At 52.5% G+C, this 15,117-nt stretch overlaps 1 protein-coding gene across 3 annotated transcripts in view; it reads right to left on the minus strand.

Annotated features, from left to right (window-relative positions):
- Positions 1 to 10,899, minus strand: part of SMAD7 (SMAD family member 7) — a 29,761-nt gene extending 18,862 nt beyond the window's left edge. The window contains exons 1-3 of one of the 3 annotated variants that reach the window (XM_073213036.1): positions 8,669 to 10,899; positions 7,330 to 7,383; positions 1,689 to 1,760 (exon numbers count right to left, since the gene is read on the minus strand). In XM_073213036.1, the coding sequence (XP_073069137.1) occupies positions 1,689 to 1,760; positions 7,330 to 7,383; positions 8,669 to 9,281 (739 nt within the window). In that variant the 5' untranslated portion in view covers positions 9,282 to 10,899. Of the gene's footprint in view, positions 1 to 1,688; positions 1,764 to 7,329; positions 7,384 to 7,827; positions 7,930 to 8,668 lie in introns of those variants that run through there. The other 2 variants (XM_017664916.3, XM_017664917.3) reach the window with 2 other exon arrangements.
- Positions 10,900 to 15,117: the final 4,218 nt, after the last annotated feature.

Below are 15,117 nucleotides of genomic sequence, written 5' to 3' on the forward strand. Positions count from 1 at the left end.
TTAATAATTGTTTTACCCCTGGTTTCTTCCTAGGACTGGAAAAGCTTTTGGAACACAAAGCCCACCCGTCTCAGAAGGGGCTGCCTGGGGCACACTGTTTAGCTCTCAGGGCCGGGGAAGGAGGCGCCCAGCTCAGCCTGGTGTCGTCATTTCCTCCAGCAGAGGAGACAGACAAGATGTTATCAATAAGACAAACCTTCCGAAAAGCCCCCTTTCAAAAGCTACCACTTCCCTTGCTTATTTCATGTGGTTCAGAGAGGCTGGGGCTCCTCCCTGCACATTCAGGATTTAAAGAATAAAACCATCTAACAACATCCTGAGTGTGTTATTTTGCCCAGACCCTTTCCTCTCCGAGGCCTTCTTTCTTTCAGGAACTCTCTCAGCCTTGGAAAGCAGAAGAGCTGGAGTTCACCTGCTGCTTCCTGTTCTGCCTCCCCCTGGCCCTGGTCCCCTCCCATCGTCATGCCCAAAGCCCCCTCCCCACAGGGCTCCCTTTTTTCTGCCCAGTTCTCATTAGGAGCTTTGAGTAAACAATGCCCTCTGTCTCAGATAACAGGCAGAGTATACACTGCACTGAAATAAAAACAAACAAGGGTCTCCCTTATGACATTCTCAACAAGCTCAATTCCTAGAGAGGAGAGCCTGGGAGGGAACTGTTCTAGATGAACACGGCCAGATGGACGCATGGAGGCAATGCTTGACCATCAGAGGTCACCTCAGAAAAGTGGGTGCACAAGACAGTTTTACAGCTTCATTCTGAGCTGCCATAATCCTACCCCAATATCCCAAAGGCAAGCAATGACAAATGCCTGGAACGCTGCTGCAGTTTTTCCCCACCAGGTTACTTTCCCTCTTTAGGTAGCTCTTAGAAACTCCAGGGATGGCATACTGGGGATGGGAAAACCAGATGGAAACAGGATGTCTTTTGAAAAAAATGGAAATGCCTCCTACTTACACTGCTAATGAGTTTGCCCAGGTTTATCACTCCCTTCTCAGGTCCCCCAGGGCCAGTGATTCTCAGACTACCCAATGCCCCACATCCGATCCCATAACCCTCCAGTACTGGCATTGCAGGCCTGCTCACACCCTTGGATCCCGAGAAAAACCTTCCTTGCTGGGTAGCAGTGGAGTGCCTATTGCCTACAATGCCTCTACCCTGTTGCTCCCGTTCTGCCGCCATGCATTACAGAATCCTGCACCAAGCTGGCATGAGAATTAGGACTTACAGAGAAGCATCAAGGGCATCTACGCTTAACTCCTATCCTACCTCTGAGATCTGTTTCCAACAAGTTCCCCCCACGATGGATCCCTCCCCTCCAAGGCACCCAAAGCACCAAGGGCAAGTACAAAATGAGCTCAAGCCTATGAACTATGAACCACCTAAGTCACCAAGTGGAAGCCCCTTGAGCGAGGAGCCACTTAAGTGTGAAACACAGCACACCACCAGTCCTCGCTGGCCCCCACTTTAGCATCTATGGAGCAGGCCCAGTGTCCCAATGTGTACGGGTCTGCAGAGTGATGAGCTGAAAGGCCCCCCACAGTCACCACAGATGCAGCCAGTTTAAAGCACATACTAGTGAGAATTAATTCCAGACCAGTTGGGGTGGCAGAAAGCCACCCCCATTCCTCTGGTCTCCAGTAATTTCAAAGGTCTTAGAATTGCCAGGAAATAAGAGAAAACATCTCACCTGAAAGCCCCCCAGGGGCCAGATAATTCGTTCCCCCTGTTTCAGCGGAGGAAGGCACAGCATCTGGACAGTCTGCTGTGGGTTTGAAAAGAGGAGAGAAATAAATAAATACACAAATAAATAAATAAAAACACCCAGATTCATTTTTAAGTACATTCTAAACAGCATTAAAGAGAAACCACACATTCCAAGCAGCTGACTCCCAGCCACGATGCTGATTATTAATGGTCTGCTCAGGCTTCACTGCCCATTGTAAGACAACCACAGCTCCTTGTCACCCGTCTGGGCTCCCGGCGGCCAGTTAATCATTAGTCAAGTCAGGCTGGATCACAGACTGGCTGGAATTTCTTTTTATTGCAAGTCCTCCATTGAGGAAACCAGGTAGTTCCCAAGGTCAATGGAGGCCCAGGTTCTGCCCTCTCCATCCTGGCTGCTTTCTCCCTGCCATCTTTCCCAGAGAAAAATCTAGGGCAAAGCCTCCTTGCCTGGATCCAGTGTCCTCTCTGCCACTGCCACAGACCAGTGCTTCTCCCTCATCTTTTTATACACAGACTTTCCAGTTCTTTAGGACTTTTTTCCAGACTGGCATTGGGCTGAAGGGACTTCTTTTCCCTTTTTTACAGGAGGTATATAGTAAGGACAGCAAAGCCTCCAGACCTCAAGTACAACTCAATGAATCTGATGCACGTATACACCTGTGTAAAGCCACCACCAGATCAGGACAGAGGGCATTTCCGGCAAGGCTCCCAGCTGTAGGGGAAATGTTCCCCTCTCCCTCCTTCCAGGCCTAGTCCAAACTCCCCATTTCTGGGATGCTCCCAGGCAACCCCAGAGCTGCAAGGCTCTTGCCCTCAGTTCCTTTAAAATTGTCCTGGCACCAGCACTTGGGAGTTTTTACTTATGTTTTACCTTCAAACCCTGTCCGCCCTATGAGCTTCTCTTCAACATCTCTGTCATCCTCAGGTGCTGGGCACAGTGACCTAAATGTTAACGAGGATGATGACAATCCTAGCTAACACACAGACAGACTTGACAGTTTTCCTCCAAGCAATTAAAACAAAAAATAATGCCAACGAACCACAACAAATTAGTCTCATGAAACAAAAATACATAAGACCCTATAAGCTTATCATGCACCACTGCTGATGCCAAACTTACTGAAATCCATAGAGAAAGGCCAGCTCAGGAGAGGTGCTTCCTAGCACCACAGCAAACAGACCAGGTGGGGTGGCCCAAGTTCCAGCCCCCCGACCCCAGCCCACTAGCAGGATGGCCTTGGGGTGTGATTACGTTTCCCAGTGTGGAGCCACCTGGCTGCACCAGCAAATACCAAGCCAAATGAAAAGGGCAGACCAGAGGCAGGCAGCCCATGGGAGCCCTTTAGGAGCCCAGCACCCATCTCCATTCCCTGATAAAGGGAGGTAGAGGGCTGTGTCTGGCCTACTCATAGCCCCAAATCACCTCTAGGTTTCTGCTGCCTGCCCCCCTCAATTCAGATTCTCTCTAATCCAGAGTCCCTCCCTTTGTCAAATTCTCTGGCATTCTCTCCCCAGTTGGAAGAACTTTCCAAGAATTCTCCTAAACAGGGGAGAGGGAAGTGGAGGAGTGGCAGCAGTGGGCAGGGGAGAGAGTGAGACTGCGTGTGATCTTGTTTTATCAGGGTAAAGTGTAATTCCTAACAGGAATATACAGTTTTACAGGATACACTTAATCAAACGGAAAACAATAGGGGGAGGCAGGAAATGGAGTTACTTGTTAAATGGTGTGTGTATACCCTGCACTTTCTAAACTACTTTGATGGCCTTCACCATGTTCTAGAGATAGGCTTCTACCTACCTGCAAACGGAAGACACCCCCATATTGGACGTGATGATTTATCCATGCCCACTGCCTCCCCCGACCCCAGACTTGGCTGGTGTGTTTCAAAGAGCCAGCATCTCAGGGCAGACCTGGGACCACATTCAGGGTGTCAGCCTGTCTCAGATCAAAGGTAAGCCAGCTCGGCACTGGCAACCACAGGCGTTTTTATGAAATGGTGCTCTGCCCTTCTGTAGTACCTTTGATCTCAGGAGGGACTTACAAGCATTAATTAGGCCTTCCTACCACCCCTGTGAAGTAGCAGAGTATACTATGTAACAGCACCCAGGTAAACTGAGGCGTCACTGACTAGCCCAAGGGGCCACCCAGTGAGCTGTGCAGTACTCAGGAGTTCAGCACGTATCCCGCGGTGCTCCCTCCCCAGGCAGGCCCCAGAGTCCTAACTCTCCTCCCTTCAGGGCCTTGGGCTAAGAGTCTTCAGCATCCACACTGGCCTCAAGCTACTGCCAGGCTTGGAAGGTCAACAGGCTACACCTCCATCCTTCACCCACAAAAAAGTTCCACAAAGGTAGATCGCTGACATCAGGATCTCAGCTTCTGCCTGTGTTACCTGCTCCCCAGAGCCGGGCTGGCGCATACTCAGAAGCTCTAGGCCATTCTTGGCTCTCATCCATCACAAAACATAATCAAGAACCCAGTAAGTGCTAAGTTCTGTGGGAAAAAAAGACTCATTCCCTCTCCCAGCAGACACAGACACAAGCCTGGTGATAAGCTGTTTAGAGGGGCACAAGGGTAAGGAGCTGGGGATCGCACTTCTTGAATCAAGAGAACGGTTCCCAGAGAGCCAGGATATTCTTGTCAACTGAGTTCTGAGCTTCCCAAGTACCGCTGGGGAAAGAGGAGCTCCCCCGCCCCCACCCCGCAGCTACACGCAAAATGTCCCAGTCCACAACCCAGACGAACACTGGTTGCAGTATGATCCATTGCATTGCAAACATCACGGTTTTTAGGCAACCACATCATCAGGCCTGTAGAATGAATGACTGAACCAATAAACGGGCGAATGAATGAATCATCCAATCTAACTCTTTGATCATCTGGACTTAAAAAGAACACTTGGGAAGCCGAATGGTGAGAGTTAAAAGGTAAAGGGAGGGCCAGATCCCAGACTTGTCAACTAGCCTTTGGAGGCTTGGTCTGGGTACCCAGCTGAAGTTAATTAGAGTGTACCCTAGCAACACGCACCCCTCAAGCCATTCTTCAAACCTTTCAGACCATCAGATACAGAGGGCACAGAGAGCATAGCCCACATAGCAATCCCCGGATTCCCCACTCCATAAACTGAGATCAGTTTCAAACCCCATGTTCTTATTCCTTGGGCAACTGGGGGACGTCTTCCTGACTTCTGATAGCCACAAGTCACAGCCACCTTGACCCTAGGTTCAGTCATATCTAACTCCTCCCCAGAAGATCCTGCTGGTTTGGGGTCACCCAGCCCGCAGGTCTAAGAAGGTTAGGTCCACCACAAAGGCTACTCTGGAATGGCTTGAATCACAGCAAAATGGAAGTTCCTTGAATTCCTCCAAATGCTGCAGGTTTATCAGGCCCTGGCCCCCATCCCACCATCTCCTCCCAGGCTGTAGACTTCAGAGAAGAGATTCCCTTATTTGTGCAACTGGTTAAGATTATAACAGTTGTCCATTGTGAAACTTTATGCTTGATTCTCACCTAGTAACCCAAGACCAAAAATTCAACCTAGGGCTTAAAAACTTAAGAATGTAAGAGGCTCATCTGAATTCCCCAGCCAAATCTCTCCTCCATGTACAAGATGAGGATAAAAACCTGGGGCAGCGTCCCATCTCTGTGTCTGACCTCCCCACCCCTAGCAACCAGCAAATTCGGCCCTGGACCTGTCCGTGGCCCCTCGGCTCCTAGATCTAGCTGCTCTCCACCAAGGCAGGACAGCTCCATCCATGGGGCTGCACCTATGACCACTTCAAGTCCTCAGACAGCAGCGCCTTTTTCTATTCCTTTTTTTCTTGCTTTGTTTCAAACAAAACGTTTTGGGTGAGTAGCCAGCTGTTTGAGTTTCCGACTGGAAGGTTAATCACTTCCTATTGGCTGATCTGGAGAATTTTTCTCCCCCTTGGAAATGGCACATTCCTGTCTTTGTGGCTTCTGTATTTACACACATTTTGCTACCTAATGTCAACGCTTGCTAATGAAAAAATGTATCACTCCACTCACTGAAAGTGAGGTCCCAGCTTGGTAGAATGACTGCTTAAAATCGGTGAACAGATTTATCCCAGTATCTTTGCAGGAAACCCAAGAGACTGTGACCCTTCTTTTCTGTGATTTTAGGAGGTTTCTGGGAACATTTACCCCTAGGGGTCTTTATTATCCCTGGGGCCAAGGCAACTGGTATCCCTGGGGCCAAGGCGACTGGTCTCTGTCCTTCTCTCTCTTTTAAGGAGAACCTCCAAATTTTAAACTATGGAAGGAAAAACAAAAACAGGACAGGGATGGCCCCTTGGAGAACTAACCTCATGAAAAAATTCTTAAGTCTCCATGCCAAAAAAAACCAGTCAAGTTACAGTCTGAAAAAACAGGCCTTGGTAATTTCAGTTAACATTTGTTACAAATACAGAGAGCTGGTTATCTCCTCATTAATGACCATTTATCTGGTGTTTTGTAAATCGAAAGCAAAATATCACATGCTTTGCAGGCCTCTTATTAGACAGGCACCAGGCAAGCAGCCACGCCTTCCCGAATTGAGGGAGCGGTGAAGTCCCAGGAGGACTGGCTGCTGCCGGAGCATGGGCTTCGGTTACACCGGTTCATTAAAGTATTTAATTTATGGCAACGCCCCAGCAAAAGTTTTAATTAGTTGGGGGAAAGAACCAACAGCCAAAATTCATGAGGTGGAAGGACTTGTAGAATTCCAAGAGCGAAATGGGGCCCAACCCTTTGCTGCTTCTCCCAGAACATGGGCAAAATAAAAACGTCACGAGCAGTGTATTTTTCAGGCACCAGCACACAGACCTGAACAGTTACAATCCATACTTTTCAGCTCATGAACGTCCCACTTTACAAGAGGCTCCAGGCACAGGGATCCATCCCCGTTGCCACCCCCAAGTCCCACTTTTACTGCTCCCCATCCCCTGGCACTGTTAGCTCCAGAGGGTGAGCCCCTGCACTGCCAGTCTTCAGAAGCTGGATGTAGGCAACTGCAACAGGACTGCCAGTCTCAATGGGCTTTGCTCTGGCCCCATGCCACCCTGTGACAAGGCAACAGGCAAGCAGAGCTGAAAACTTTCACAGCCCCTAACAAGAATCCCGAGAAAGCCTGTGAGGGTGCTGTTGTCTTTGCTCTTAGATTTCCTAATTTCTTACTCCAAACCAAGATCTTCTCTGCACCTTTTTAAACTGCCCTCCCTCCCATCGGATTATCCGTTCTTCCCACTGATTCCTCTGCACTCACAAAGTCTCCAAAGTTTCCCATCAATCTGTCCTATTTGGCTCCCAAGACACTTATGTGTGATCAAATTCCACGTGTTAAAGCTGAGCCAGCTTCGGCCAGGGAGTACAAATACATGAAAAAGAAACAAAATGTAAAGCGTTCTTAGGAGATGTCTGAAAAAGTGTGTGTGTATATCCAGCCACAAAACAGAAACGGAAAAATCCATCAAATTTCCAACAGAAGAAACCCATAAGCACCTCGGAGCAAGCCCAAAGCCTCCCCCAAGCCACTGCCTAGACATAAAAATCCGCATTCTAGAGTCTCCATTTCTTGGGGAGGATATTTTTAAAATCATCTACTCACCAGTTGGTTTGAGAAAATCCATTGGGTATCTGGAGTAAGGAGGAGGGGGAGACTCTGGAATAAAAAAGTAAGAGAAAATAAAGGCCGAGCCATGAGAAAGAGAGATAGAAACTTATGATAACAGAGGCATTCTTTTAGCCCAACTGTTTGTCTTAGCTGTGGGGATTGGAGGCAGGGCCGCGAGGCGGTGATTGCCTTGATATTTAGCTGTCAGATAAACAAAAGAGGCCGCCTGGCGCCAGCCTCGGCGCTCCGCTCCTCCACGTCTGCAGCCGCCGCCGCCGCCGCCGCCGCCGCGCTCCGCCAGCCCGGCTGGAAACTACCCGCTCGGCCGCAGCTCGGCCGGGACCGCTCAGGTCACAGTCCACAGGGCTGGCAGCGACAAACCCCCCTCCCAATCCTCGAACTTCAGACCCCGCTCCCCCTCCCGGGGGGCGCAATGCACCTCAGCCCCCCGCCACCCTGCTCGGAACACCCGGCTCCCATCTCCCAGCCCACCCGGGAACTCGGGAGATCTGTGGGGGCCCAAGGTGCATCCCCCGCGCTGCACACATAGGAAGAAGAGGGTAGCTGGGAGGCTAATGAGAAATGAGGCTGGGTTTCTGCTGAGAAGCCTAGGCCCCAGCGCAGTAAGGGGCAGCAACGTCACAGAGGTGCTGGGGGCAGACCGCCCGATAGCCAATTCTGTGCTTCCCCGAGCTGGAAGAAAGGAGAAAGTAGGGGACACCCAACTTCTCCTGACTGCCTGTTCTTTTCCACCCTAGGCTGGCAGAGTTGAAAGGAGATGTACAGTTCCGCGTCCCATTCTAACCCTCTTTGCCCCAAAACCTCAAAGCTTCGCGACCAGAGCAATATCCAACCCACTACTGCCAAACATGACTATTTATTTACTAAAGGAGCACAGACTTTCCAGCCTTCCTTGGCGGGCTTGGGGCGATTCCAACTCGGCCACACACCTCAACGCCTTTCCGGGTGCAGGGGAGGCGTGACCCCAACTTCCCTCTGCACCCCCTAGCTGATCCGGAAATGAGGGCGTCTAATTTTTAACCGCATTTCTCCAGAGCTTGTTCATGAGCGGTTCCCATAGCCGCACCTCCGGACAACAAAGGAGAAAAAACTGGAAGGGGACCCCCCAGGGAATGCCCTTCCAGGCTCCCCTCGTCCCTTCTCTACTTTTGTCTCCCAAATCTTCTCCCAGAAGGATATGTATACACACTCCCACCCCTTCGCACCCCCGCACCACCGAGAAGTGGCTGCACACAGATAGCCCCGCGGGGGACTTTCTCGAGCCACTTGAGCGCCAGGGGGAGGAGAGGGTGGGCGCAGACCAACTTCTTACCTAGTTCGCAGAGTCGGCTAAGGTGATGGGGGTTGCAGCACACCAGCTCGGGGTTGATCTTCCCGTAAGATTCACAGCAACACAGCCTCTTGACTTCCGAGGAATGCCTGAGATCCGGCCACCTGAACACTTTGCACAGCAGGAGTGGGAGCGAGTAGGATGAGGGTGGCTGCGCGGGCTGCGAGCCGGCTGGCGTCCCCAGGCCCAGCCTGCAGTCCAGGCGGCCGGGCAACAAGAGGCACGCGGTACGCGTACCGCCGCGGGACTCCACAGCCTGGAGCAGCAGCTCCAGCTGCCGTTCCTTCAGTTTCTTGAGCACCGAGTGCGTAAGCGCCTTCAGATCCGCTTCGGCGCCCCCGGCCGCGCCGGCGCCCGCGGCTGGGGGGTGGGGGTGGTGGTGACCTTTGGCACCTCGGGCCGCCTTGCCCAGGCAGCAGCCGGCCCTGCCCGCACCGCCGCCACCGGCCCCATGCGCCCGGCCGTCGGTCGCCCCCTCTCCCCGCAGCTCGCCTCCTCCTCCGCCTCCCCCCGCACCCTCCTCCTCGTCCTCGCCGCCGGGCGCACGGCTCCTCCAGAGACGCCGGACGAGCGCAGATCGTTTGGTCCTGAACATGCGGGGCGAGGAGGCGAGGAGAAAAGTCGTTTGCCGGCTAAGGAGCGAACATGACCTCCGCACACCATGAAGAAGTCGGGCGCCGAGTTGGGGCAGCAGGCGCAGGCGACAGCAGCAGGGGCCCGGGCAGGAGCGGCGGCGGCCCGAGGGGCGCTCCGTGGCATGCGCCAGTCTCCCGGAGGCCGGGGCGCGCGCGGGGGCCCGGGGGCGCCCGCCGGGGCTCGGGGGCCTGCGCTGTGGCTGCCCCACCCCACGCGGCCCGCGCCTTGCGCGGCTCTCGGGCCCCGGCGCACCCCGGAGGAACGCGGCGGCCGCTTCCCTGGGGTCGGCGAAGCCTGCCCCGGTCGGCGCCTCCCCGAAAAGAGGCCCCCCCGCAGCGGCTCCCGAGTGTCGGGCTCGCCAGCCTCGGCTTCCTACATGGAAGATACACTGGGGCAAAAAACGAAAGGCGTTCGGCTGGGCTGTTGGAGGGAGGAAAAAACCTTTCCCCCTTGCTAAACAACTTAATTTGGGGGTGGGGAGAAGCAGGCAATTAAAAAAAAAAGCAGGCACGCGATTAATTTTTTTCCTCTATATCCTTAGTAACCGGATCTCCTCGAATTCCGTGCACACGAAGACTCGGGGGAGGGGGCCGAGTGGACTTCACCCCGCATGAGATGTCTGGCGAAATAAGGAGGGGCTCTCAAAATCTAAAAATCAAATATGCAAAGACCCAAATGAAAAACAGCACCTTCCTCGCACCCGGGAGGTCTGGGGGCGTCCGACTGGAGCTGGGGTTTAAAAAAAAGAAAATGTTTACTAAGTAGAAGAAGACATCTGAGGGGTGGAAAAAACGTATCCACGAGTTACATCCCCCTTTTTCCCTTGCAGTGTCCCGCTGGTCTTCCTCTCCTTTTCTTCTGCCAAAAAATAAAAGAAAAATCGTATTTTTTTTAATCCACAGATAGCTCTGGCTAGGCTGCTTCAGTCCTCCGCATTTTAGAGGAGTATCTGGTCTTTCCTCCTGCCGTCCCGGGGGCCCCGATCGTCGGCGGGGACTTCCTGGGGGCTGGTGGGGGCGCGAGCACAGAAGATGCTGCTGCGGCGGCTGCGCCCGGTGGGGCTGACAGCGCGGGGGAGGGCGGCGCGGCGGCGGCGGGCCCCTGGCGAGTCGCGCGCTCTCGCCCTCCTGGGCGCAAGCTGCACACTAGTGCGGGGGCCGCCGGCGCCCCCTCCCTTAGTCGCGGTTGGCAGCCGGGGCTCCGCGTATGGGATGCCCTTCCCGACCCGGCTGCGGCGGCAGGGAGGCCCCGGTGTCCTCAAGCCGCTTTCTCCTCCGAGACTCTCCTCGTCGCGCCCGGGAGCCTCCTTGTCCCCCGTTCGCCCTCTCCTGGCGCTCGGGTTTTTCTGCCGCCGCCTGGGGCTCGCCACGCCGCACTCAGGGGCTTCGGGGCCGGACGCTAGGCAGCTCGGCGCCGGCGGGATGGCTCTGTCTCAGGCAGCTCTCTACCGCGCGGCGAGCGGACCGAGCACGGCGCCCGGCTGGCTCAGCTGGCACGGCTCGAAGACGGGCTCCTCGGTGCGCGGCGACAGCGAGCTAGTGCGCCCGGGGCTCGCCGCCTCCCGCAAGGCCTCCCGCCCCCGCCCCCTTCCCTCCCCCTTCCTCCCTCTTCCCTCCCCCGCCCCCAGCAGCCGCCGCCGCCTCCTCCCCGCCCCCCGCCCCTACCCCTACCCCCGCCCCCCCCTCCGGGCCCTCTGCTCTGCTGGTTCCACTGCGCAGTGGCGCGCCCGGCTCCGGCCTCGTCACGTGGCCGTCTAGACACCCTGTCGCTTTAAAAAAAAAAAAAAAGCGATTGTGTTTCGCAAACAACAGATCGGGTTTCTAAAAGCTATTTCTCCCCCCGCCCACCCCCTCGACACTACCACCCCCTCCCCGGTCTGCAAGGCGGCGGGATTATGGGTGGGGGAGGGGCGAATAAAGGTGGGAAGCAGAGAAGCTCCCAGGATCGACTGAGACCTGGCAGGATCAGAAGAGAAATGGGAAGACCCAAGAGCACTGAGCGGGCTTCGCGGACGAGTTTTGGAAAGGAACCAGCCGGTCGGTGGCCCTATTTAGACCCAGCCCGCTGAGCTTCGCAGTCGTTGTCCCGCGCGCGCTCGCCCTAGCGCTTCATTCAATCGTTTTGTTTTAAAGGCCCTGGCGGCTGATCCCTTGGCCGCGCGGGAGGGAGGGGGAGGCGAGCACTGTCTCCGTTTAAAAGTCATTTACACCGGACTGGACCGAGGCCCTGGGAAGTGTGCGCTGGAGGGAACAGCCGGGCCGCCGAGGGCGGGGAGGCGGCGCGAATGTGACCTCAGCGGCGGGCGCGCGCTGCCTCCCGCCCTCTCCCGCTCTGGGCTCGGGTTTCTAGGACTGCCGGGAGAAGTGTGTCCAGTGCACAGCTCTGGAATGCATTTGGCCGGCTGACGAGCAGCGAGGGGCAGCATCCTGGTGGGAGAAGGAGGCGGGGGGGGGGTTCGCCCGCCCGCCTCGGGCAGGTTTCCTCCCGAGCCCGGAAGACCTTCGCCACCCCGCCTCCCGGAGCGGGAAGGTTACCTTCTGAGCAGACCTGCTTAGGACGTGCATATGCTTGCGGGCTCTGTTTCTGCGCCCCACTCGGTCTCGTACCTTTCAAGGTGCTTAGGGTCTACAGAGTTTAAACCCTGGCCCCAGGTTCGGGAGAAGCATAGACCTAGCTGGCAGATCACCCAATGGAAATGGGTAAAGCATTGGTAGAGCAAAGGACCAGACAGAATGCGTTCACCTCGTGAAAGCCGATGGTACTGAGAAACGTGATGATTTAAATATATATATGAATCAGTATTGACGAGGCCACTAGTTGGCATGGTGATCTAACCTCACATCTTATTTAGTGAAATAGATTTTTAAGTCATTTAGAATTGTGAGATCAGGACGACAATGAAGCGCACTGGCGATTTTCACCACTCTTCAGAAAAGATGAAATGTACTGTTTCCGTATTTCCGGCTAAATTGTACGTTCTTAATAGGAAAAGGCACACATGAATCTTAGCTTAGCTCCCTCCCCTCCAGGATTTTAAAAGGTGCCTGACATGCAAAAGATGCTCAATATATTTTTAGGAATCAATAGAGTTGAGTAGGACTTAAAGGGGCATTTGGATCACTCCCCCCAAACCCATCAAAAGCACCTTTGGAGATATGTGAGAGAAAAACCATTAACCCTGATTACATGATCATCTGCAGGCAAGGGGACCCTGAATTTTATGCCCCTAGAAGACTAGAGTGAAGCTGGCATTCTAAACATTTATTTTGGAAGGCCACATAAGCTGCAACTCTATAAGACCATAATTTTGTTAGAAATAAAAATGTTTCTTATGGAAAAGGGGATTGAAATCTGTGTGTGTGTGTGTGTGTGTGTGTAACTTTTTAAAGACAGCAGCCAAAAAAGCCCAGGAGAAAATATTTGAAGCTGGATGATCCCATTACAATAGGCAGGGAAAGACAGAAGAAACAAATGGAATTTTTGAGGTGTCTGGAAAATATATATTATACTCACCTTAGAAAGGCTTAGTAAGAAAACCAACATAAAAATCAGAAAATCTGATTTCTAGCTGGGGATCTGCCCCTCACTGGTTAAGTAACTTGCCCTAGTGGTTCCCCTCACTGCAGGTGAGCACCTGGCAGGGATTGAAAAGCTTTCTGGGTAAGTTTGCACCCTCAGGGTCCAGTTCCTTCTCTCTGCTCTTGGCCTCACTAGAAGAGCTTCGATTTTCAAGAGTGGCTAGGCCAGGCTGCAAAGTGACCGGAAGGACATACATAAACAGAGAAAGGAAATGTCATAATTCCAATTAAGCTTCCTGGCTAAATGGAGAATCTGAAGACATTTGGGAATCTGGCCAGTGGTACTGACACTGAGGAGAGGCCCGAGCACACACACAGCAGGTAGGTTCAGTAGGGATTTCAGGAGTTGAATGTGACGTCACAGCTTGTCTGATGGACATGCATACACTTGCAGAGATATGTTCCCATCTAATGTAATTGTGGGTGTTTTAATTCAGGCGTCACCCCTATCTTGCCCTCTCTACATGGCTTTCCCCCTTCATTTTACTACCCTAGGTAGATGATGGGTGGGATGCTGGGCAAGTAGCTACAATGCTTGGTGCTGCTTTATGGCTCCCTGGCATCCCCTGAATCAGTTAAAGTCCCAAGCCTTCCTGAGAGCCAACCCCACCCCACTGCATTCTTACTTCTTTCCTTTCCAAGAAAGAAGCTGGGCTGTAGAGGAATGCCTGGCTGGCTGATATGCCTAGAAAGGAGTTCCTTTCCTTTTTCCACAGGCATAAATGAGGCTGACGAGTACCCCATTTTAAACTATTCTGATCCTTTAAAAAAAAAAAGTTTAGGAGTTCACCAAACTATTGTGAATGAGTTTGATTCTAATCATTTGCTGGCAGGGAAGATGGAATAAAATATCTCATTTGCAGTTGTTTATTTCCTGTTGTGGCTTCTATTTTCATCTTTTAGTCACTTTGGTGATAGTAATCAAATCCTAATCATGGTGCAGCCACAAGTCCCAGAGACCAAAATAACTTGTAGCGGAGTCATGACAAACAAGGATGGAGTCAGCTAAAGGCCTGGCTACTTAATCACTGGCTCCTGGCCCCCCAGAGGACTGTGGGGGCTGCCACTTGACTGACTGCTGGCCAAGCACCTAGAAGGGAGAGGAAGCCACAGGGAGACTGCACCAAGGCCCCTGAGCTCTGAGAAGTCAGGGCCCCAGTATGTACAGGAAGTGGAGGAGAAGCTGGCAGACCCTCCAGACCTGCCAGGTAGAGATTGACTTGAGAGAGAAAGAGGACAGTGAAAAAGAGAATCTGCAAAACCACACCTACAAGTGACCCTAAGTAAAAACAAAAACTCCTGCTAGGGAAGACAGGACTCTCTTTTCCATACTTTTTCTCATTTTCAGCAGTTCCTGGAAGAGAAGCACAGAGAGATCCCCAAAGAGCATGTGAGTGTGTCCTAGTGGGGCCAAGATCCCTGGTGAAGCAAGGGTGAGGGTTTTTCCTTACAAAATAGACAAGAAGAAACCATTGAAGAGGCCACAAAAGTGTCGGAAAATATCGACATTTCTTGCACAACCATGCCCTAAAAAATGTGTGAGCAAGCTCTAAACCATCCTGACCTGGCAGAGGTACAAATGGAAGTGAGGTTCATGAAAGAAAGGCAGCAGGAGCGAGGCCAGTGGGGCAGTCAGCACTGCTTGGCTTATCTTAGAAGAACAAGAACATGAGTGAATGAAAATGCATCTAATTCACAATCAAATAAAGATGCTATAAGCCTGACTCAACAAATACTCTTATATTCCGGATATGCTATAAGTGCCAGGTGGCTGTCCAGGGCACTCAACTCCATACTGGAGACTGGTGGGGAGGTGCAGGATGAAATGAACATTGTGACAGAGGAAATGAGAAACTTCCAGAAGTAAAGATGGAGGATAACGACATTCAAATATATAGTCACATATAGATGTGGATTTCTCCAGGGAGGGGACCTGGATGGCTGAAATACAGAGCTGAGAGGAAAGACTTCACTGTACATAACTTGAATTTTGCACCATGTGCATGTGTTACTTATTCCAAATATACTTTTTTTAAATCCTTGCCTGCTTTTCTCATTTCCTGAAATTCCATGCTCTGATGTCCTTGTAGAAAAGGTCTATTTGGCCAGGACCCACGTGGAAATGAGGTTGTAGACAGCTTCTCTCTGTGTGGGGCATTTACTACAGGAAGGCTGATGACAACAGAGGCCAATGTGTCATCCCAGACGGCAAGGGTG

The sequence above is a fragment of the Manis javanica genome, chromosome 9, assembly GCF_040802235.1.
Source record: "Manis javanica isolate MJ-LG chromosome 9, MJ_LKY, whole genome shotgun sequence".
In the NCBI taxonomy this organism is placed as follows: Eukaryota; Metazoa; Chordata; class Mammalia; order Pholidota; family Manidae; genus Manis; species Manis javanica.